The 25,208-nt window shown below is 33.8% G+C and overlaps 3 protein-coding genes and 1 non-coding gene across 8 annotated transcripts; 3 read left to right on the top strand and 1 right to left on the bottom strand.

Moving 5' to 3' along the window:
* Positions 1-572: 572 nt before the first annotated feature.
* LOC106759492 (CSC1-like protein HYP1) lies at positions 573-9,559 on the bottom strand. Of its 3 annotated transcripts, none has more exons than XM_014642721.2 (12): positions 9,501-9,559; positions 8,391-8,458; positions 7,912-8,293; positions 7,199-7,348; positions 6,163-6,226; positions 5,860-6,069; positions 4,536-4,724; positions 3,588-3,886; positions 2,692-2,968; positions 1,782-2,054; positions 1,187-1,420; positions 573-914 (listed from the first exon to the last, which is right to left on the bottom strand). In XM_014642721.2, the coding sequence occupies exons 3-12, from the start codon at positions 8,190-8,192 to the stop codon at positions 759-761; spliced, it is 2,133 nt and encodes a 710-aa protein (XP_014498207.1). In that variant the 5' UTR covers positions 8,193-8,293; positions 8,391-8,458; positions 9,501-9,559; the 3' UTR covers positions 573-758. The 3 variants fall into 3 exon arrangements, with proteins under 3 accessions (XP_014498207.1, XP_014498287.1, XP_014498370.1); XM_014642801.2 differs by having other exon boundaries at positions 8,419-8,458; positions 9,501-9,551; XM_014642884.2 differs by lacking the exon at positions 9,501-9,559 and having other exon boundaries at positions 8,426-8,447.
* On the top strand, positions 3,380-3,451 carry TRNAM-CAU. Its single transcript has one exon. It is a non-coding gene; the product is annotated as a tRNA-Met (tRNA).
* Positions 9,560-15,715: 6,156 nt separating the features above from the next.
* On the top strand, positions 15,716-19,716 carry LOC106775388 (vesicle transport v-SNARE 13). Of its 3 annotated transcripts, none has more exons than XM_022785018.1 (6): positions 15,716-15,914; positions 16,122-16,240; positions 17,341-17,399; positions 17,486-17,674; positions 18,873-19,043; positions 19,250-19,716. In XM_022785018.1, the coding sequence occupies exons 2-6, from the start codon at positions 16,147-16,149 to the stop codon at positions 19,400-19,402; spliced, it is 666 nt and encodes a 221-aa protein (XP_022640739.1). In that variant the 5' UTR covers positions 15,716-15,914; positions 16,122-16,146; the 3' UTR covers positions 19,403-19,716. The 3 variants fall into 3 exon arrangements, with proteins under 3 accessions (XP_022640739.1, XP_014517999.1, XP_022640740.1); XM_014662513.2 differs by having other exon boundaries at positions 15,717-15,914; positions 16,125-16,240; XM_022785019.1 differs by lacking the exons at positions 15,716-15,914; positions 17,341-17,399 and having other exon boundaries at positions 16,125-16,240.
* Positions 19,717-20,157: 441 nt separating this feature from the next.
* On the top strand, positions 20,158-23,184 carry LOC106765458 (pentatricopeptide repeat-containing protein At5g15340, mitochondrial). The gene has a single exon (XM_014650095.2). It carries the CDS (start codon positions 20,308-20,310, stop codon positions 22,510-22,512), a length of 2,205 nt encoding a protein of 734 aa, XP_014505581.1. The 5' UTR covers positions 20,158-20,307; the 3' UTR covers positions 22,513-23,184.
* The last annotated feature ends 2,024 nt before the right edge of the window (positions 23,185-25,208 follow it).

The raw sequence follows: 25,208 nt of genomic DNA on the forward strand, positions 1-25,208 counted from the left end.
ACAAGAATTCACCATACTTGATCAACGTAATTATTAGTTGTAAATTTGTAATTATATAGCTGTGTGTATATTTTATGCCTTTTATAAATAATGTTTGAAGTATATAAACTAAATAAAACTAATTAAATAATTTATAAATACGAAATTGAAAATAACTTGATATTAATTATTTATGGGTTAATGGCTAACATGTCTCTGCAAAAGGATTATGAATTTGCCACCTTTATAAAACTTATTAAATTTTGTTTTTTCATAAATATTTTTCTAATTTATTATGTCATAGATTTAAATATTGATATTTTAAGTACTTTAATATATTTAATAAGATCTATTCCAAGAATTACTTTTATTATTTCTCTTCAACATCTTATTTAGAAAGATTTAATGCTATATCATATAATAATTCAAGCACTTTACAAACTTAGCTTTGTCTGAAAAGCTAAACTTGAACATACTATAGATATTCATAATTCTAAAAATAGATGATACCATAAAATTTTCTAAAAACAAAAACCTAAGAATTTTGTTTAGAGACTAAAATCAAAACTCATAGTATTACAAACTCACAGATCTTGCAATTGCTTATACTGATATTACAAGTTTCTGCACTCGTTACAAACACACATTATCAACTCCAACCATTTACAAGAACACTTCAGACATTATCAAATCCAACAATTTACAAAGAACACTACAGACATCCAAAGGACAATCAAATAAACTTGTTAGGAGTTTTAGCCAAGGCCATAGGAAGGTAGCTATGAACTATTCAGAAGTGGAGATCTCTGACTATCAGGTCTCTCAGAATACTTCTTTGGCATCAGAGCTGGATCATTGTATGCATTGGCCAATTCATCATAAAATTCTATCATATTATGCTGGTTCTGATCTGCTCTGTCCTTCTTAATCAAACACTGCATGTGGCAAGACATCCATTCATAAGAACACAGAAGTTGAAATAGAAGACGATAACTCAATAGAAAAACATGCCCTTTGAAGCAGAAAGAAATGACAAAGATTTTTCAAGGTTAACATAGTTGAAATTAAACCAACCAAACAAGAAAATGAAAAACCATTGGAAGTAACATGACTACTAATCTTTTGGGGCAGTTTGGAATGCATATAGGTTACATTATCATAAGGGAGAATCAGATAAATTATCATTAACTATCAAAGTTTAACATACCTCTGCAGGGTAATCCTTGAATATAGGGAAAAACCGTTTCTGGCAATACTCATTGAATAGCAGTGTGAGAATTGGAAGAGGAATAGTCAATATGGATGCAAGGGGAAGTTTCTTCAAGCCAAAAATACCAATGCCTATTATATGCATCAGTACCAAAGAAAAAATTGTGGAGTTGTGCACTGTAGGCCAAAACTCTCCTCCAGTTTCAAACCTTGGCACATAAACTTTCAACAGCTGTCATCAAAAGATATTTAAGACATCATTAGAGTTAAATATATATAATTAATTAATTAATTTGTCCAATGCACCATGAACTCCTGCTTCCAACTTTGAACTCTAAATGGCCATCAACTGACCTTTTTACACTCTAAAGTCATACAGATCAAAGAGTGCTGCAAATAATATTAAATTGTTTAAATTTTATGGATGAAACTCTCAACTCCAGATGGCAATATGATCACCAAATTCATATTTCCCATCAACAGTTTCCAAAAGTAGAAAAAACAATAGAGTTACTATTTGTAGGTGAGCATATATGAGAAACATATTAACGAATCAATCATTTTTAAGAGGGGTAAAGAAGCAATTTGCAGACCTGGTTACGATAAATGATGTATCCCATACAAAAGTAGACTAAGAGAAATGGCAGTATCAAAGGAGCAAGGATGAAGTATGTTACACCAAGAAGACCAAAGAGACGAATCCTGGGAATTTCACTATGGTAAGGTATTGAAGGGGGATCAAAATCACCATTATTTCTACAAAAAGTTTTGCTCATAAAATTGGAAAGAAGTGTAGTCAATTGAAATAGTTCTGATGCTATAGTGGTCCATCCAGAAGTTACAACATATGCTATGAAGAAGGATGCCTGCACCAAATATATAAATTGTTAAAAAATGAACTCGATATCTAATAATTATCATAATATATGTGCTTTCTCGTAAAGGTATTTTTGAAATCAAAAGTTATATATTAGACAGTGAGCATTGATTATAATTGATCATTCCTGTTTTAAAAAAGTATCAAAATTCCAAGACAACAGGTGGTTCGACACACACATAGAACTCCACTCATGGAGAGACATTGTCTGCTTTGGGCCAAGCTCTCACGGGTTTGCTTTTAGTATCACTCCAAAAGGCCTCTTACCATTGGAGATATCTATGTGTATATAAACCCCTGACTAGTCCTTCTTTCATTCAATGTGGGACTTTGTTTGCTCTTCAACAAAAAATGGCAGGTCTTAACCATCAAACATGAAAATTATGATAAAAATGATTTATCTGCAACACCTTTTCATGGGGTCTATATCCTACACGATGCATACAGAAATTACATGAAACATCGTTCCTAAAGCTATACTTTTGGGTATAGACAAATATAAAAACATAAAATTCAATAAAATTAAGAAACAAAACTGCTGATAATTCAATCTCAATTAATATAATATTGGATAACTTTGGGAAGTTCATGCACTTGTCTCATGGGGATACAATAGCTATTCTCACCTGGGATGGTACAGCTTCCGCTAGTATTCTGGGAATCTCTTTTGGCTCAAGAAAGACGTTCACTCGATAGAGAGCTGACCCTGATAGTACATTGGCAAAGAAGATGTTCCAGACAGTAAACCATAATACTTTAGTGCATGCACTCTTTTGTATTTGACTCCATGAAATGTATCCTTGCATGGATGAAAGCATAACCATAATAGGTGGAACAAATGACAGAAACAGCTGAAGAATCAAACTGGGAAGGTATCCTGTTATAATTTGACTAACAACTGACCTGAAAACAAATATCGGGAAACTTCAGTTGAAAAACATTGAAATTATCAATGCTAAAAGAAAACAATACTCTTTTACACAAACACAGAGTCAACTGTTCAAGAAAAGAAAATAAAATAAAATCATACATTTGTAGAAAACTGTGCACATATATTGGGTATTAAGGATTTGTAAACACTTATAATGAAAGAAAAGGTAAATATGCCAATTATTAAGTTTATGCATTATATATAAAGCTAAAAAAAAAGTTTTAAAAACTTGATGAATAATTTTTTATTTATTTTAATAACTAAATTGATGATCGTACACAAAAAGTTGAGATTAAATAATTAAGATAAATATTAAAATCTATTTTGCATGAAATAATTAATATATAAATACTCAAATTTAGTTTGCACAAATCAATCAACAAATCAGAGTGGCGCAGCGGAAGCGTGGTGGGCCCATAACCCACAGGTCCCAGGATCGAAACCTGGCTCTGATAAATTAGATAAAGTTTTATGAAACCAGATATTTCATGAAATAGAAATGGAACTGCAAGCAAGAGTACCATATTATATTATGACTCCGATGTATGACCTCATTGAGAAAGATAAATTAAGGTAAAATTCCCCACTTACAGTCTTAGTATGCCTTTCAAAAAGGGGAACCACGTCTCCAATTGATCAAGATGGGTAAGACCTTGTACTATTGCAACTGGAATCAAAAAGAGAACCGTAATAGAAGTACAGGCAACAAAGACTACCACCTTGCTGATCCATCTTTTGAGGAATGAAACGGTAAAGAAAGGCCAATAAACATCATGAGGCTCAGGAGCTTTCTCAGTAACCCATTCTGTGGGATTGACACTTTCTTGAATGCGCGAAGCTATTGCAGCACCAAACCGTGTCTTAAATGAGACAAAGGCAGCTTGAACTTCCTTTAAGTTGAAAGTGATTACAGAATAAGGGTGTATTAGACATCACCAAAAGAACCATAAAAACCAAGGTATTAAAAAATAATATCCATCGTAGGAACAAATATCCAAGAGTATGGCACAACTTTTTAAGATCCAAATCCAGTAAGCAACAGGAACTACTGTTCTACTGCTGTTGTTAACATATTCGTTGTTACATTAGTAAATCAGAACATATTTGTTGTTTATTTTGGTGTTGAGTAATAAATGGGTATACTATGTTCTTTTATCTAACAAAACAAAATGTTTCCTAGTTCAGAGCATAGTTAATCATAGTTAATGGTTCAGAGTTCTGGAAACAATTTCATTTGAGTTTCTTTCCCTAGCATATTTTCTTTCTACAATCTCATTTGGCTTCCTGCCATGTTGTATTGTACTATTAACCAGATTGCCAATAATGAACAAAACCAAGTCTTAATATCACAAATCAAGTTAAATATGCTGTGAGAGCCAATCTGGTTTATGCAAATGATAATCCAAGCATTTCAGTTTGATATTAGGCAGCTTACAATCCAAACCAGACATTAAACAACTTTACACTTAAGAGGAAACATAATTATTTTCTCAGAATTCCAGTAATGTAGGTTCTTAGTGGCTGAACAAGATAGTTTACCTTTGCTTCTAGAGAGGACTGTTCCAGTCTCACATTATCTTCTATATCACCCAATCTCCTTTCATAGTGATCTACAATATCGACTTTGCGGCCACAAATTCCCAAACAGCCATCTCGTCGGTGCCTTTTAGGAGCATCATTGTTTTGTTTCAGATTGGTAAGCTTTTTGTACAGTTTATCTGCATCATTCTTCAAAGAACAAACTTTAACAGTCAAAAAATTGGAAGTACTATTTGAAGAAAAAATTGACTTTAGTTACAAGAAAAAAATTTATTGGAAGTTCAACTTCAACACTCCTGAAGAAACATAATACCAAATTCAAGAAAAAAATGCACCATTCCTCCCCTCTCTCATAAAAGAGAGGCCATTTGGAAGTAAAAACAATGGGATAAAACAGCAAGAAAAGGAACATGTCTAGTCTCCAGCATATCAACAGAAATTGAAATATTTTAAGAATAGGTCAATGTCTAATCTCAACAATATTGGAAAGAGGTTTTAGCTTTTCAAGAAACCTTTCCTTCAAAGTTTAAGCTGTTATCTAATATATCAATAATTGTTTTTAATCTGCAATACTTAATTTTCATTATTCAGTATGAAAACCATTATATTAAGGTAGTTATGCAAAGCATTAAGGATAACACAATAAGATATAGATTTTTCGCATATGCAATACAATACACAACAAGAAGACAAGAGAAAGCACAAGAAACACCAAGTCTGGTTACTACGAAAGGCAAGAATAAAACACAAGGAATCTGGGGTGTTGTTTGGTTATCCCTTTTTGTTTTGTTTGGTGAGTTGCATACTAGGCACCTTTTTGAATTCCTGTATCTTTGGTGGGTATTAAATTATGAGCAGGGTTTATATTTTGAATCATAATCAGGTATATATGTTGACCTGGCTCATGTGGGAAGCTTTTGTTTGAAGCAAGCTTCTCTTTTGGGCTCTTTAAACATCTTATGTAGAGGGCTAACATGCACATTTTGTGTAAAAGGGTTAGAGTACCCCACAAATGCTCAATTTCTATTTATTTTTTCTTTGCTGATAAAAAAACCAGAACAAGTAGGATTGTAAGTTATTTTCCCAGGACTAGTTTGCTCTCACAGATGTTCTTTTTCACAGATCCTCCTCCATTGTAATTCTTCTCTCTTAATGACTTCTTCTTTAACAAGGTAAAATATGAATGTTTCAAACTAGACATGCAAGTACTTCGAAACTATACTCTACCATTTCAAAGTGATGCATTACATGCCAATGATTTGCTATGAAAACAACAATCGAGAGAAAAAGATTGAATCAGTTTGAGCTCTAGAAAAACACTTACAACAAGACTTTGAAGTTTGTTGTTTCGGCGGATCACCGAATGTGAGAGATATGTGGAAGGGTGATACTCTAGGAAAAAACGCTCAACAGTATCATGACATGTACTTCCAGGTGGAACAGGAATACCACGGACTAATAAGGTAAACTGCTGAGGTTGAGGCTTGGATGAATAGAAATAAGCAATTCTTTTGGATGAAATGTACAAATACTCCTGCATAAGGAATTAACATTAAACATGAAATTATATCCCTAACTTCATAAAAGAAGAGGAAAAATAAAAGCTAACTTGAACAATAAAACTTACACAATAAAGAAGATAGCAAACAATTCCAGTGAAAATATATGCAGCCGAAAAGTGGACCCATAACCTGGATAAGGGCCAAATGAAAACGTAAATGACAATGCATTATTTACATGTTCAGGCTTTGGGTGAAGAAATGAATTATTTAAAAACCCCGACTTTACAAAGTAAATGTATGACAATGAAAATTCAGGCTTCTTAATCTAGTCAAAGCTTCCTGTCCCACTCATGGGAGACAATGGAGAGATCAAATGAAGATTTGAATTGAAGAAAATGATGTTATCTATTAAAAATGTAAACAACAAATAGTGAAAAAGATACTCGAGAGAATATCCAACAATCCAAAGTCATCAAATAACACAATTTAATAGAATTATATAGAAATCACCACCCCTAGGCAGGCAATTTAATGTGCAGAATGTTATACTATATTGACTTGCTTTGAGAATTTAAAATGAACATAGCAACCAAAAATTATGCATGAGATTACACAAATCCTAACAGTTTTGAAATGCCTGGTTAATATAGGAGCCTTGACAGGCTATTTCATTTGATGCATGAAATAACTAAATTTTCACTTTCAGTCCCAGCTACTTGCTATAGAGGTGAAAAATAAAATTTCTCGCATAAATTTTGATTTTTACAAACTTTAAAGATAGAGTTTTACACAATGAACAATATCTTTCATCAAGTTTGTAGGTAATAATGCATAATGACTGAGTTGAATCCATATAGTAGTTACATTGCTCATAATAGTTCTAGAGGAAAAGTTTTCCAAAACGAATTCCTCTCTATTTTTTGTGAGCCCAGGAAATCCAGTTCCATGAAAGCAGCTCCAGATTTCATCAGTTTCATTCACCATAAGGTCAATGCCAACCATACACAAAATTAACTCCTCTCTCACACATAAAATTGGGTAAACATTGGAGAAAACGAAATGAAACTAACTCAAGAATTACAAATAAATATTTTATACATGTTCTGCATCATGAATAACTAATTACCAACAGTTAAGACCATTTTGATCCATTACATTCACCTGTTTGAACCATTATTAACATTAGAAATACTGAACGAATCCAGAGACTTGTGCTGAAAATCCGAATCGTCACTAAGTTGACTCCCCGCATAATTAATTGGAACAAGAACAAACATACCAATAAGTCCACCAACAGCAAATACTTTCAAACTGTACAATACCATAAAAAGATGGAAAAACATTAGCTGAAAGAAGTAAAATGTTCTTCAAATAAACAGAATAAGGTCACAGAAAATAGAAAGACTTGCACATATTTTACAGCAAAACAAATAGTTGTAATGAACATACGATTGGCTCCACAATAAGATAAAAGTTAGCTGTCACTTAAAATAGTTGGTTGCATATGAATGTGTATCATCTTGAAAACATTACAATTTACATTCAGTTAGACATTCAAGAATAAAAGCAGCAAAAGTTGGTGCCAATCAGGTGAAAAAAATTAAGACAATTGAATTGAATATACAGCAGTGTAAACTAATAATAGTATAATATAGGAAATCCTCTATGATGGAAAATCATCCATGTTCATTTTCGTATACATAGAAATATATATAAACTTAAGCTTAAAGATAGATCATTGACACATGTAATGCAGGAAAAATCCATAAACAATTATTAAAACCTCAAAAACCTAAGTTATCTAGCAGATTTCGGTTTGATAAGAAATGTCATGATATATCTTCAAATTTAGAAACAACCAAACATATTATCACCTAAAGATAAATATGCGCATGAAAACAAAAGCATCTAGGCCTGAAGATGATAAAAATTCGTCCTCAGAAGGCTCCCATGCCTGCTTCACCCAACCAGCAGTAGGTAACAATCTTTCCAAGTTAAAATGGCCACCCTCTTTAACTTTTCCTTCAGCAACTAGGCGTGGCGCATAGACAGTGATATTACCAGGCTGCCTTCTCAATACAGAATATAGGGTGAAAAATAAAAAACAGAGGCCAAGATTAATTCCCACAGAAGTTAAAAGGGCAGAAAGAATCATTGTTGAAACTTGGTTTGGAACCAGCAGATTGACTTTTGCACCCAATAACACCACTGTACGCTAGAAGAAATCAAACAAATTGGACCCCTTCATGGTTGAATCTGCAAGAATAATAAACCATTAATAGTTGGAACAGAATCAACATAAGGTTCTTCTGTAATTAGTGTGTATATGATGTGCAAAATGCAAACTACTGACAATTTGGAAATCAAACATAGCAACCAACCAACAACCATATAGAAAGGCCACTACTTCAGCACCAGCACCTGCAAAAAAAGACAAACATGGTAAATTACATAGTTGGAGAGTTTATAGCCTGAAGTAATTGAAAATTCCTCAATCTCATAAATGTTCAACTCTCAAGTACACTACTTTAGTTGGTTGGATTAAAGCTAGGTGATGGATTCTTGCATAAAGTTTGTGAAGAACTGCATGTTGATATATTTCTTCCTCGGGTTTCAGGTGTCTACATTGTATTTCCTCTAACAGCAAACTTCAATGGTATATTTTACACTTCCCAGATTCTAGTGCTCCTCAGGTCTCAATGATGGAGAAGTTTAAAACCAGGTTCTTTTCTTGTTTCATTTATCGGATCAATTTCATTATCAACGGGTAGAAGGGTTTTGCCCAGTATTATTTTTGGTAATTGTAAATTTCTCCATTCATCCTTGAAAGGAAAAGGTTTGGGGAAAAACAACAGAGACAGGTCTGGCAGCAATGTGCTTGTTACCTGCAAATCGGTATATTTGGTTGGATTTATCGGAAGACTTTTAGGCTAATTTTGGATTCAAGGAACGAGACAACAAAGAATAACATTAGTTCCCATTCTTTGAGTTATTTATGAAGTGGAATAGAATTGAACCCACCAGAGTCAACATAGCAGTGAAGGCTTTGGGTAGTCTGCACCAGGTCCTAGGTTTAAAACGTAGTTGTTACCATAGTACAACTATAAAAATGGAATAGAATCAAATTAAATGTACTATACTTCATCCAACACCTCTGTTTTTCTTCCCAAGTAGTTAAGATTCCAGTGAATGCAATTTCCGGATTCATGAATTGCAGTAGTTTCAATTTCAAAAGGTAAAGTATGTTTCGTTTCTAATGGTCCTATTACTTTTTATATAGGCACAAACTTACAATCCATCGTCATCGGGTGTAAAAGGTAAAATCAAGAACAACCCAGAAACGCTATTGCTTTCAGAATTCAATGTGCAGCATACAAATTTGCTAATTCTATGTCTATTATCAAATAAATATGATATGCATATGAGAATAAAAAAATAGACTGAAGAAAGAGAGAAAGAGAACCTGGAAATGAAGCAAAAGAGAGAAACGTGTGTGCAGTGAGGTGATGAAAAAAACACAAGTAGGAAAGTAATAAGAAATCACTGAACTCAACACAAAGTGTTTCGTGTCACTCTTGCATGGAAAGCCAACTGACACGTGCAGCCATCTCATTTCTTTCTTTTTGTACTTTGTTTATTGCATTTTCCGTATGTTATGGCTTTCAACTCAAGAAGGTAATTAATGCTTGCATGTGAAAATTTATTTGTTTATTTTTATGATTCTTCCTATGTTAGTAATGAATTAACTTTCATTTTTTTAATAACACAATATATTATAAAATGTATTACATCGTCTTGATGCAAATATAATTGGAAATCATTAAAATTAAAATAAGTTAAGTTTTTGAACAAAAAATTAAGATATATAAAAAATTGTAATAACTTTAAAAGTAAACTTTCCTCTTATAAAATTCAAAGTTTTTCAAAATAGTATCTTTCTCTTATTTTGAGATTTTAAAACTATAATACTTGTTTATAGGAAAATGTTAAGGGTGGACTTTGTTTTCTATAAAACCCTTTTAAGCTTACAGGGATGTGAAAGCAAAAGAAAAATAAAATAAAAATGAATTGAGAGAAAATATGTAGAAAAAATGGGTAAATTTCTTTTAATATACATTATTAATGCAAGTATAAGGAGAAAAAAATTAATGGTGTTTAAAAAATTGTTACTATGTCAATCAGTGTATTTTATTTAGAAAGAGTATAAGTGATATTTGAATAATAAATAACTTAGAAAAAAATAAAAAATATTTAAAATGTTAAATTGTTTATATATAATGAATTGGAAATAAAGTTAAAATTTGTTTATTCATGTGATTATATGAAAAAAACGTGAAAATGTAATATTTTAAATTTCATTTAATAAAATAATTTTTTCTTTTGTTTATAGTGTGTTGATATACTAATTGTTAAAATTCATTGATTTGTAGGTAAATGAATGACTAATTAAAATTATTGGTTTCCATAGCATACGTTAACATTAATGTGTGATAGCAAGAAAATTTTTAAAAAAAAAATTAGTATTTGTCTTATTTGATTATTCAAATTTAATTATTTAGAGTCATATAATCTATTATACTAATATAAATTATCAATTATGTATAACCATGTAATTCATTAGGTATATTAATTAGGATATGTATAACCATGTAATCATTAGGTATATTAATTAGGATAATTGATTATACAAGTTATCATGATTATGTTTTTCATGTATATACATGTTCATAGTTAAACATGAGTGCTAATAGCACAACTAAAATGTATTATTGAGCCATAATTTATATATAAACTCGGCAACATCATAATTATACTATATATTTATATCATAACTCGAACAAAATTGTTTAAACAAAGTTTACGAGGTCTTATTTAAAAGTGGTATGCAATTAAATTAAGACAATGTCAACCCTAACAATACATAAGAGTTGCTAGTACACCAAATATGAGTAAATAACAAATGCGTAAAATTGTCCTTGTTGCATTGTCACATATTTTTCTCTTCATTTCATCACAAGATGAGAAACAACTCTTTTCCATCCATATCTTATACATGTGCAAATGGCTTTAGAAGATGAGATGAATAGAGTTTTAAAAACCTTTTGCTTAAATAAATCTAAAATACTCAATAGAAAACAAATCAAACATAAAAAACAAACTTTTATGTTGGTTTACCCAAATATTAGAGGCTATGTCTAGCATAGCTATTAAACTCTCGAGTTAATTCGTAAGCTCATACGAGTTTATCTTTCTAGACATGGCTTCTGAGTTAACTTGGAAGTAAACTCATTTTCTACATAAACTTGGAAGAATTGACTGTGAAATCGATAGGATCGTATAGAATCGCGAGTTTGGAGTGATTCTGCAAGCTTGAAAGGGGAAAAATTAAGAAAAACGAGGTCGTTTGGGGTTTAGGGTTTCAAGACTTGATTGTCACTATCTCTTGTGCCCCTTTGTCTCTCTTCATGGTCATCGCCATCACCTCGCCTCCTTCAGGTCGTTGTCGCGTACGCTCGATCGCACTCCGTTCACGCTCCATCTATGTTCCGTTTGTGGTCATCGTCATGTCTGTTTCGCACTCGCTGTCGCGCCTACCGTCACACTCGCCACCATGCATACTAATCTCGCCTCCTTCCCATTGCGTTACTTACTATTGAGTGAGTTTTTCTTTTTTTTAACAAAGTTTCAGTTTACCACTATTTTAATTTGTAATAAGTAGAAATTGCTTTTGTAAACAATAAAACCTAAGTCATTGTCACTGTTACCATTTTTTTTATTATATATTTAATGAAATGTATCAAAATTAATTACAATAATCCAATTATGAAAAACTTACATAATACACTGCATTTTTTAAAAGTTCTTGTTGAATTATGAGAAACTTGCATAATATGTAACATCCCAAAAATATCATATTCACATATAATATAATAGGATTCAGCTATTACAATATGTGAAAGCAGTTAAGAGATAAAGATGACAATATTTAAATATTTTTACAGTCATCCAAAACGTAAAGGAAATTAAGAGGAAATTAAAACTTGAGTACAAGTTCTAAAAGTTCTAGAAATCCCAGACATAGTAACATAAGAACTAGAAGTTTTTCAAAATAACAATTATTCAACTAAAAGCTAAAGGAAGTCCTAAGTACTAGGGGCTGGATCCTCCTCAACTTCCAAAGCTTGCTCCACTGGCACATCATCACCTACTGCTCACATCCAAAGGATTGGATGATCATCGCAAGAGGGAAGGCAAACACATACAAACATACAAGGCAAGGGTAAGCTAGGTATAAAAATAAAACATGTTGTTAATCAAGTATTTCAAGCATGTAATGACAATAATACAACACAAACTGTAAATGAATGTATTTGATTGATACCAATGACAGACCACGTGATTTGACCGTCCGGACTAGTATGAAATGTCGAGTTCCAGGGGTTTNTGCACTTGTGGTGGCCCTACTGCTTTGCAAAGCCATTGCCGAGGGGTTTCACCCGACCACGCACAAGTGTAAGTCCAACCAAACTCATCTTGGCCCATATAAAATGGAGACGCCCAAGACTAGGACCTCCTCCTATTCTCACCACATGACTCATCACTCTCTAATTGAGCATGGATGGTCATTAGAATGTCAAGGTAAACCCCATCCTGAACTCCGGCCATTCATACGATCAATCACGACAAACTACAGTGGCACCACCATGTAACCTCCCTTGAGGATCATGGAATTACGTCCAATAACCATACTTTTACTTTGAAACTTAACTCAACACATGAACCACCAAATACCATGACATTATCTCACTGAATCAATATAAAACCATGTACATGTAACCCTTCAACTTTACTTTGCATACACACATATATATAACATTNATTTCACTTCAAAAAACTACAAACAATCTAAAATCCAATGAACTCATACTTATACAAGGAAAATGACTTTGAAATCATCACCAATAGTTCCGGAAGGGTCTAAAACCCCCAAAACGACCTAAAGAACGTCCAAAACGGACGTCCAGAACCCCCTAAATTATCAAAAACGAAAGCTACTGCATAAAGCTGCGCCCAGCGCCATTTAGGGGCGCCCAGCGTGACTTTCTGCTGGAAACAGCAGGAAATGGCGCCCAGCGCCAGTTTTGTGGCGCCCAACGTGACTTTCTACTGGAAACAGCAGGAAATGGCGCCCAACGCCATTTTTGTGGCGCCCAGCGTGAATTATGCAGATTTTTTGCATAATTGAGCAACTCTACCCCCTAAGTTTCGTTTTATGTCTTTTGGTGGATTTCTAGCACTCCTAACTTGATCTATATGATGATTTAAACTTGTCTAATCAACTCTAACACTTACTAAACCAAATCCCTAATGATTTAGCATCAATCTACACTCAAATTTCTCAATTTCATCAACTTATCTACCCAAATCTAATTCTACTAGTTAGATACTGTTTTTACCACTTTTAAGACTTCTAATAAGTCACAATTGACTCAATCAAATTGTCCCCACTGTCCACTTACACCCTAGATCTCAATTACTCAAAAACACTCTCTCACTTCCTCTAAACTCACTAAAAACACTAGTTTTTCCTCAACTTAAGGGCTCAATTCTAAATTTATCACTTAAGGACTGTTTTTGTTCATTTTGACACTTCTAACAAGTCATATTTGACTTATCTATGTGGTCTGAACTGGTCAAGACTCTTTATGACTCCAACTTCCAAATTTGACTACCTTAGTTCCCTTAATATAGCCTAAAACACCTTGATTTACCTAGCTTTTCCTTTAAGATCTTTCACAACAGAATTCTACTTCCTTTTAACACTCTACAATTCTCATTGCCTCTCATCCAATCTACTTTATTAGCTAACACCCACAGAATCAACATTTGAATATCACATAGCAATTTACTCATACATGCATTTTATCAAACTTCAATTCAAAATAGCAATATTTCCCCCAAATCACTTCGAATTACACTCTTCAACAAAACTCACAAATCATCCAACCAAAGATTTATCACAAAAGAAAAGAAATATAGCTCCCCTTACCTCTAAACGGAACGCCAAGCTCACGAAAACCCCAATTGCTCACTTACACCTCAAGAAAGACTAGGATTACCTATAAATCATAAATTTGTGGTAGGAGGCAGAATTAGGGACCTAGACAGACTTGGAAATTACAAAGAAGAAGTATAATGCTCATGCAAATAAAAATCTGGTGCATGCCGCGAGATGCATGGAAAAGGGAGGACTACTTACCAGCGACGGAACAAGAAATTGACCGGTCGGATTTGAAGCCCACAACTTTGAGATTACCTAAGCGGTCTCTGATGGTGGAATAGATGGATCAATGGAGGATAAATCTAGAGAGATGGTGGAGAAAGTTTGAGAAACAAAGATTTAGAGAGAGATGGAAATTTTTTGGGTTCTTACATAATATACTATGGATAAATTTTAAAGAAAATTTTTATGAATTGAAAAATTTTGTTCGTGTTAGATTTTCTATCACAATTAATATTTAAAATCACTTTAAAATAACAAAAAGTACTCTAAAAATGGTATTCTAAAATACCTTTTCCTTCCAGAACTTGTAACTCTAAAGCTTTCTAATATAGAACTACAGGAAGAAATTATAAAGGAAAAGAAAAACAAAAATGTTGTTAATTATTTTGTATTCAATCTCGATCTCATATAAGGAAAACTAGTAAAAGAAATTTGAGAGTGGTATTAAAATATAATATCTGATTACCCAATTAATGACATATAAATTTATTATTTTATAGTTTGATTAAAAAAAATTCTAAGAAAAAATAAACACGTATATGTTATTAAAATATTATTATAAAATTACTATCTATGCAATTGGATTACTTATTTTGAATATTAGGATTGACATTTTTACATTTTAAAACAACCTTTTTAATAATTTTTTGTAATGTTTTTTGTCACAAGATTCTTATATATGAGATGTGTATGAGAATCTAACATTAAAATAAAAATTCTACTAAAAATTTTATAGACAGAATAAAATTTAATTATTTCTAAAAATCATAATTTTTGTGTGCTTATCAAACATCCCAACTCAATAGTTTTTATTAGTTGACAATATACAAATTTTGCATTTATAAATATATAACTATTAAATCAATATACAAATATAAAAATAAATTCTTGAAGACAGGAAAAAACCAAAAATATTGAGTGTCAAAAATTACAATAATTTGATTTCTATCTTTTTCATGCATAAATAAATAGTGATTTTTTTTTTCAAGAATCTCAAAGTTTCAAAAGTAATATAATAATAAAGAAAAAAAATAATTTATATGTATGATAAATATAAAATCATATTTCTACAGATTAAATATGATTTTAGTGTTTGAACTTTAATGCAAATTTAAAATTTGTATTTTAAAAATAAATTAATATAGTTTTTTAATTATTTCTAAAATTTGAAAATTAAGATGTATTAAACTTTCATAAAAATTTCTAATTTTGCTTTAAATTTGTGAATTAAAAATATATTTAATTTTCTTATTAATTAATGAAAATATAAACCTTATACACACTATTTACTGATTAAATAATAAATAAATTAATAAAATAATAAGAAAAAGTCAAGAATTTCTCCTGATGATCCTCCATAAATCAATTTCTCTCACTAAACTCAAAAATTGGTTTAATACTAAAGTAATTGAACCCTCTGACTCTGACAGACAAACTCTCATCATTCTCTTCCACTACTTTTCGCTACCTTGTCGTTTTGATCATTCCCTCAAACAAAACGCACCTTCTCCCCTTTTCCCCAAACTTCGCCACCCTTTCTCCGCCCAATTTCTCGCGTTTTCGAACCTCCGACGCTATCTCCGGCCACCACAGGTACCCTCCTCGCTTCGGATCTCACGCTCCTACACACGCTTTTCTCTTCTCGCTTCGCCGATCATCGTCGATTTTCTTACGTTTACGCGTTCGAATAGGGTTTCGGTGCCGGGTTCTTGATCCCTGGGTTCCGATTTCGTTTCTCTATTTACGTTTCCACGTTCTCTTAGTTTTATAACTTTTCGTTTTCTTGATCGTGAATTGAAGCAGCGAGTGAAGAAGGTCGTGGACGATGAGCAACGTGTTCGAGGGATACGAACGCCAATACTGCGAGCTCTCGGCGAATCTTACGAAAAAGTGCACTGCTGCTGGTGCTCTTAATGGAGGTACTGGAAATTCTAACTTGATTCTTCGTTTTTTTTAAAAAGTTTCCAGCCGTCTTGTGTTGTTGTTTTTGATTTTATAATGTATAAATTTAGTTAATTTGCTTGGTTTTAAAGGGTATTTTTGTGTACTGGTATTTCTTTCTTTTGTAGGATATAGTCCAAAAGTTTGAGTTCTTAGTTTTGCATTTGCTAAGATATGATTGAAACTCCTATATTGTAGAATTCAGTTACATTGCTTTAATTTAGATAATGACATTTAGCATGAATTAGGATCATTTAAGTTATTGTTGTGTGTACAGTTAATTTGTCAAGTTCATTTGCTTATTTTGTTTATAGGTTTTTCTTTCTATTTTAGAATATGATCTAAAAATTTACAAGATCTTAGTTTTTCTAAAAAGATATGATCCAAACTCCTTTATTACTGAATTCAGTTACATTGATTGAATTTGGATAATGGCACATATCATGAATTAGGATCGTTTCACTTATTGGTGTGTATAGCTCCTTTGGTCCCGTTGTAGCTCTCTCCCGGTGGTTGAAATTCTGTCCAGAAAATTTCTCCTCTCAACAGTTTCCAAGATGTCACAGCTGGTATTGTTTTCCTTTGGTAATGACTAGGGACACTCTTTTATTTGTGTCTTCTATATGTAATTTTAGAAATGTCTCATAAATTTTGGAGAGACAACTTCGAAGGTCTTGCTAGGGTTTCATAATTGCAATCTTCAATTTCTTCATTTCTTGATGATGTAAGCTGTGTTTTGGAACAGATATTTCAGGACTTGTTTTTCTCCCTTCTATTTTTGTTGCTGCATCTTTTTTTGCACTTTTTGTCAGTTGAATGGGTGGGGGGATTGCATTCTAAAGTATGCATAGTAGAATAAAGTGAATTCTTGTACACATTTGGTATGCCAACAGTTTTTTACTCTATAAATATAAATTCTTATGGATCTTAACATATTTATAGAAGATTATCTTAATTTTTGAGTAATGAACTATAGGAATGTCAAACTATTGAAAGTTTTTATTAGGAACTATCTTGTGATTATTTTGGAGCAATGCACATTTCATTACAATTTTTTCGACTTTCTGTTTATTTTCAGAACAAAAGAAACAAAAAGTTTCTGAAATAAAGACTGGAATTGATGAAGCTGAAGCTTTGGTACTTCTTTTTTTTCTGCATTGGAAAGCTGTATTTATTTTCTCTATACTCTGGTTCAGATATGGTTTTATCTAATGAATCTGTAGATTCGAAAAATGGACCTCGAGGCAAGAAGTTTGCAGCCAAACGTCAAGGGTTTGCTTCTTGCTAAGTTGCGGGAGTATAAATCGGATCTAAACAATCTTAAAACTGAAGTGAAGAAAATTGTATCTGGTAACTTAAACCCTTCGGCACGGGATGAATTGTTGGAATCAGGCATGGCAGATGCTATGACGGTATGATTAATTTATTTTAGCATCCTCTTTAGATACTTGAAGATGATTAATTTTGTTATGAAGCTATAACAAGGATGCAATTTCATTATCTTTTCCCTCTGTTTATATATACTTCTCTGGTCAAATCAATGGGGGTAAGCAATGCCTTGTTGGTGATATTGATTTTCCCTTTCAAACAAGCCATGTACCTCCCTCAGTAGTCATTTTTGTTTATCTAGGCAATTCAAATAACAGTTGATTACGGACTTCTTTGAAGCTATTTGAACACTAGAGATAGCGATGCAATTAGGACCAAATTATGTGGACCAAAATAGTATATGACCCTTATTCATTATTCTTCAACACAGAGTTTATATTATTATTCCATACATTGACTGGGTTGATTATGTGTGTACTTGATAACAACCCATCATTTATGAGATACATCCATCTTATTGATTGTCAAACTAAGCGAATGAAGTTTAGGCAGTATCTTTTCACACTGCATGAAGAGTACTATACCTTTAATGGTAGATAAATTGTGAAGAGTAGGTTATAGTTTTGTTGGCAGATAGTTATTATATATCAAATACAACCTTAATATTAGACCTTTTTAAGGTTAAATACAAGGTTAATTATCAAGAAACGGCCAAGCAATATGTATCCAGTTGACTCTTTTTAAGTATCGGATGACCATAGAAATTTTTATCATATTGATTCTTTGAGTATTGGTTGTTCCATTGCCATGACCAATCTAGTTCATTTTCACGTACAGTCTAGTGTATTAACATTTGGCAATATTAGTTTGTTACCCATGAAATACTAAGATAACTATATACTAATTGAAAATTTGAAATGTTAATGTATTTTTTAGAACTCATATTTAACTAATTTAAACCAATTTAAATTATTGATAAGATTCATATTTATCTGATTTATTACTATATTAGGTTAAGCATTAAAGGTTTAATCTGATCATTAATGGATAAATAGATTTTAATCTAATTAACTTTTCTTCTACTAGATGTTTTGATATTAATAAAATTTGTGTTGAACTGGTGGTGGGACCTCCAAGATTAATATATATTAGATTATAAATTTGCTGGGCTACATCCAGGGCCAAATTGCATTTCTATTTTCTGATTTCCAGATTTGAATTCAATATTCATTTCTGAACCAACCCTAAAGCTGACATAAACTTGTAATGCAAATACGTTAGGCATCTGCTGACCAGAGAACAAGATTAATGGTGTCAACTGAGAGGTTGAATAAGACCAGTGATAGAGTTAAGGATAGTAGGAGAACAATGTTGGAAACAGAAGAGCTTGGTGTCTCGATTCTTCAAGATTTGCATTCACAGCGCCAATCTCTATTGCATGCACATAACACGGTAATATTTTTTCATTTGTTAAAAGGATCATATATTTATAATTGTTTTACTATTAGTGACATGGAATTTTTACTTTTCTATTAAAGTTAATTTCAAGTCAAATATAAAATGTTCTTTTCCTTGAGTCAAATGCGTAGTAACAGTAGTGTTAAGACCACAGAAGTACATATCCATTGATCTACTACTGGTTTTATTCCATCATGCAGCTCCATGGAGTAGATGATAACATAGGGAAGAGCAAGAAAATTTTGACCAACATGTCAAGAAGGATGAGCAAGAACAAATGGATTATTGGTGGCATTGTTTTGGTTCTGGTTATTGCGATCATCGTGATCCTGTACTTCAAACTTTCTAAATAGCCAATCACAGACTTTTCCTTGTGATGGTCATAAAGGTCACTAAGATACAATATTACTATTATTTCCCATTGTGCCCCCTTCTCGTCTGATTGTGATTTGTGAGTGTTTTTGGTCAAAGATGATGCGTTGTGCAGTGTTGCCATAAAGCTTCATACTGTTAGCTTCTTTCAATGTATGTATCTCTAATGATGGGTTTGGCATGTATGGAGTATTGATTTTGATTTTTTTTTATGGTCAGTTGTTGCATGATTTTAATCATGAAACCAAATTTTGTGTGGTTATGGTCTTCAAATATAGACTAATTTTGGTTCTAATCCATTGGAGTAAAGTATGCAACTACAATTTTACCATCCTGTATAATAAAAACTTCGGAACTATTCGGAAGTTTAATGAGAAGGATGCCGTGAAATGTGAATGGAAACCATGTTAAATAATCATCATGCGTATTAATTGCCTAAAGGATATATGTTCTCCCTTAATTTGATTTATCAAAATGAATTTCTTACTTTTGCATCAGATTTTCTTTTTAATTTAAGATAGAATTAAACTTGTTCCCATCTATAATGTAATCAAAATAAATATCTTGGTAAAGGGAAAAAGAAATATTCTTTAAACTATAAAATAATTTTTATTTTTTACTATTCATTAACTCAATCAATAGATTAGATTAAAATTCAGTAAAATGATGATATATATTCCATCTAATCCAAACTATTCTAATCGAATTGAATACGATTAAAACTCTTTCAACCATACATTATTATTATTATTATTGCACCTAATTTTGTTGGCTGAATTTCCTTAATTTTGGTTTAAAATCTAAATATTTTGAAAGAAATTGACGAGAGAGCGAGCATGCATATAAATTTCCTTTGCCTTAACTCCGGCCATTGTCATAGTATGGTATGAGATGGTCACACTCACTCATCACACAGCATCACTGTCCTCTCTTCTTCCGTTCTCTTCTCCGGAGATGCGCTCGCTCCTCTGCCCTTCGTCCCGGCAAGCAGCTCCACGCTGCCGCCACCGTTGCCGGCCTCCTCTCCTCCCCTTCCCACTTCCTCCTTAACGCCCTCCTCCACCTCTATGCTGCTTGCTCTCTCCCCCTCCACGCGCAGAAACTGTTCGACCAAATTCCCCACACTCACAAGGACTCTGTGGACTACACCGCCCTCATCCGCTGCTCCTACCCCCTCGATTCGCTCCGTTTCTTCCTCGAAATGCGCCAACGCGCCCTCCCCGTGGATGGGGTCACGCTAATCTGTGCTCTTGGCGCGTGTGCCAGGCTTGAGGAGGACAACCCCGTGGCTCAGATGCACGTGGGTGTGGTGAAATTCGGGTTTTCGAGGCACACCAAGGTGTGCAATGCTGTGATGGATGGTTATGTTAAGTGTGGACTTTTGGGTGAGGCTAGAAGGGTGTTTGAGGAGATTGAGGAACCCAGTGTTGTTTCTTGGACAGTGGTGTTGGATGGTGTAGTGAAATGGGAGGGCGTGGAGAGTGGGAGAGTGGTGTTTGATGGAATGCCTGAGAGAAATGAAGTTGCTTGGACTGTCATGATAAAGGGTTATGTTGGAAATGGCTTTACAAAGGAGGCTTTTATGCTTCTCAGAGAAATGGTTTTTGGTAATCAACATGGGCTGGGTCTAGCAGAAGGAGCTAGTCTCTCACAACGTGGTGAACCGAGGTTTAAATCTCCTTTGAGAGAGGTAACCACATATAGTGCCAGGCAATGGCTTGAAGAAGATAAAGAGCGGGTTTTTGATAACCAAGATGCATTTTGTCATGTGGAAAGAGCTAGCCTCCTACGATGTAGCGAATCAAGAATTGAATTCTTGCGGGAAAATATGTCTACTTTTAGTATTCGACAATATGTTGAACATGATTGCTTTCGTAGAAAGATACTTGTGGAAAACCAAAACGAAAAGGGGATGGTTTATTGTTGTGGATTTGGGTTGAATTGGGTTACTTTGTGTTCTGTTTTATCTGCTTGTTCTCAGTCTGGCGATGTGAGTGTGGGAAGGTGGATTCATTGTTATGCTGTTAAGGCTATGGGGTGGGATGTGGGTGTTATGGTGGGGACAAGTTTGGTTGACATGTATGCCAAATGTGGGAGGGTAAGTGCTGCGTTGATGGTGTTTAGGCACATGCCACGAAGGAATGTGGTGGCATGGAATGCCATACTTGGTGGGTTGGCCATGCATGGGATGGGGAAAGTTGTAGTGGAGATGTTCGATTCTATGGTGGAAGAGGTGAAGCCTGATGCTGTGACTTTCATGGCTTTGTTAAGTGCTTGCAGCCATGCGGGTCTTGTTCAACAGGGTTGGCAGTGTTTTCATGATATGGAGTCTGTTTATCGGGTGAGACGGGAAATAGAGCATTATGCTTGCATGGTAGATCTTCTTGGTCGAGCTGGACTGTTGGAAGAAGCTCATGTTTTCGTGAGGAAGATGCCAATTCCTCCAAATGAAGTTGTTTTGGGGTCCCTTTTGGGTGCTTGTTATGCACATGGTAAGTTGAACCTGGGGGAGAAGATTATGAGGGAATTGGTTCAGATGCATCCCCTCAACACAGAATATCATATCCTGCTTTCAAACATGTTTGCATTGAGTGGGAAGGCAGACAAGGCAAATTCCCTTAGAAAGGTTCTTAAGAATAGGGGTATGAAAAAGGTGCCAGGAATGAGTTCTATATATGTTGATGGCCAACTTCATCGGTTCATTGCTGGGGATAAATCTCACCCAAGAACTGCAGATATTTACATGAAGCTTGATGACATGATTTGCAAGCTGAGGTTGGCTGGCTATGTTCCCAACACGAATTGTCAAGTGTTGTTTGGTTGTTCCAATGGGGATGATTGCATGGAAGCATTGGAGGAGGTAGAACAAGTGTTGTTCACTCATAGTGAGAAGCTTGCACTTTGTTTTGGCCTAATGACCACACCACTCGGTTCTCCCCTCTGTATTTTCAAGAACCTGAGGATATGCCAGGACTGTCATTCTGCTATTAAGATTGCTTCTCATGTATATAAACGTGAAATTGTTGTTCGAGATCGTTATCGTTTTCATAGTTTCAAGCAAGGCTCTTGTTCTTGCTCTGACTATTGGTGAATTACACTTTTAACTTCAAGCCACCATTTGGATCAGGAAATTTAAGTCTTATCCATTGAGTTGTCAAAGTACCAGTTTTGTCACTCAATATTGTATCAACCTGGCCAAGTTCTTCATTCCAATTTGATGTGCGTGCATGAGCAGGCCTATCTGATTCTTCATGATACATTTCTTGGTCTTGGTTGATGAAAATGCTCTGTAGAACTTTCATAATTTCTATGAACACATAAAGTGATATCGGAATTAGATATCCATACAACATAATGGCAGTCAAAAAATGAAGAACAGCAGCAAGTGTTGCCCTTCTGGGATCATAGAACACTGTTGCATTGTTTGGACGAAGATACCATCTTCTATACCTTCCACCACTGATATCCTTTTTGGTCTCAATACCAAAAGAGACAGAACCAATAAAGGATATCAAAACCAAGGTACTGAAGAGGATGTAGATTATCTTATCCATTTTCCTCTCAATTTTGCTTCTCTTGGAAGGAGGATCAGTGGAATTCTGCATAACTTTCGTATCATGGCCAGTAAAGAATCTCTTAACAGGATCTGCTGCAAGGAAAGAGGATATTCTTTACCGTCATGTTGTAAAGTTCCAATAAATGAGTACAGATTTTCATTAGGATTTCATAGCCCTAAACTTTTGTAAAGATTTTTCATCATGAAGATGAACTGTCACCTCCAAAGCATGCTTTAATTTTAGATTAGTTTCTCCGTCAAGATTCATAGTCTCGACATAACAAACCCCGTCACCATAGCTTGATGAAAGGAAAAGAAGATCTGCAGGAAAATATTCATCCTTGTACACTTTAATGATATATATTCATCCCTAGGAGCACTCTCATAAGATGGAGGAGGAATTGTTCTGTTCTCAACATAGAAATCAGCAGAGTATATATAAGAACCATACTCAGAGTCAGATGCAGAAGGAGAATCATAATCATAGACACAGGCAGAAGAAGCAGTATTCACAAAATCAAGATAGGTGGACATGTAGAAAGAAAGAAGGGGGAAAGTGGAAGAATGGAAATGCTAAAAATTACGAAACAAACAACAATTAAACATGCGACACGCATACACACAAGAACTCACACACAAAACAGAACATCACACTCATAACACAAGACAAAACACAACACACACTAACACAACAAAAGACCTAAAACCGAACTGTTGGTCCCCGACAACGGCGCCAAAATTTTGATGGGTTGTCGCGGCCCATACAAATTTGATTGCATAAAAGAAATGCAGTATAGACTAGGAAGTGACTCCTAGGTCGTCTCTCAAGGACCAAATGTGATTCGAGAATTAGGTCAGACACGGAGTGGGGGGTGGGGGGTTTGTGAAAAGGTTTGCGTGGTGAATGCGGAAAAATTAAAATGAAATTAAATTAAAATGCAGATGTAAAAATGTAATTAAATTCAATTAAAACGAAATTAAATGCAACAACACATTTCACCATGCATGAAAATGAAATTAAAACAGTAAAAACGAAACTGCTACAGTAAAGACGAAAATTCACGCTGGAACTAGACAACTTTGACCTTTACTCAATGTTTTACCCATAACTTTTTCTACAGGGCTCTAAATGAGATGAGGTTTTTTTTCCTGGAAAGTAGACTCAATTATCTTTCATGTGACATATAAAATGTAGCATTTGGACCTCTGGTATGGTTGCAGTTATTTTTTTAAAATCGAGTCCAGAGAGTGAAAATGCTAACCCAAATATTAGACTAAACAAATATCTAAACACAATTAAATTAAATTAAATGCAAAACTAAATTAAAGAAATTAAAAACNACTAATCCTACAATGCAAATTTATTTAAAACACAAGAAATAAACAAACACAAACTCCTACTANCAATATATATGACCAATGCATCTACTAATGAAATTGAAATTCCAAATGGCCTAAAAATAACCTTGAGGCCGTGACCCATCTATCCAAGACTCACGTGATCAGTAAAACAATGTATGATAATTAAAAATATTTCAACCTGAAAGCTTTTCAACATATATAATGTAAGAGACATCATGCTTAAAGAGAGAAAATGAAAATATGTGTGCACACCATTGAATCACCGTTTGCTTTTACCAATTGAACATCCATATTCCTTTCTAAAAACCAAAATGAAGTCCACCTGCTGCACCGTGAAAACCATTTACCTTTCCTTAATAAAAAAAACAACTCAATCACCAACTCTATCTAGGTGGCGCTGTGGGCTTCATGCTTTTCAAGGCAATTGATTCAGCTTTCAAATGATAAGAAAAAAAAAACAAGGATAAAAGAAGCATGGAAATGACGTGACATTGCTGCAGCTTCTCTCGGTTTCATCAATCTAAATAAAACTCTAGAATTGTTCAAAAGCAAAAAAAAAAGAACCAATGTAATTGGCAACTGCAGCTCTGCACCTCAACAACGTTTTCTTCTCTTCAACCAATGCCCATCAACGTCTCCATTTTCCAGCCGAGAGTCTCCAACGTTTTCCGCCAAAAATTCACGTTCCAGCTCAAGTCCTCCAATCTGTGACGGCTGCTCCTCTACTAAGAGGCCAAGTGTTGCCTCTCAAATGGGTGGGATCCACCCTAAAATAAAAGGGAACCCTAAGGTGACAAGTGTCCTATAATTTGGGCTCATCATAATTTTTTAACAATAGTCCAATGTGTAAAAGTTTGTCCAAAAAGTTT

This window comes from Vigna radiata, chromosome 1 (genome assembly GCF_000741045.1).
Source record: "Vigna radiata var. radiata cultivar VC1973A chromosome 1, Vradiata_ver6, whole genome shotgun sequence".
NCBI lineage: Eukaryota > Viridiplantae > Streptophyta > Magnoliopsida > Fabales > Fabaceae > Vigna > Vigna radiata.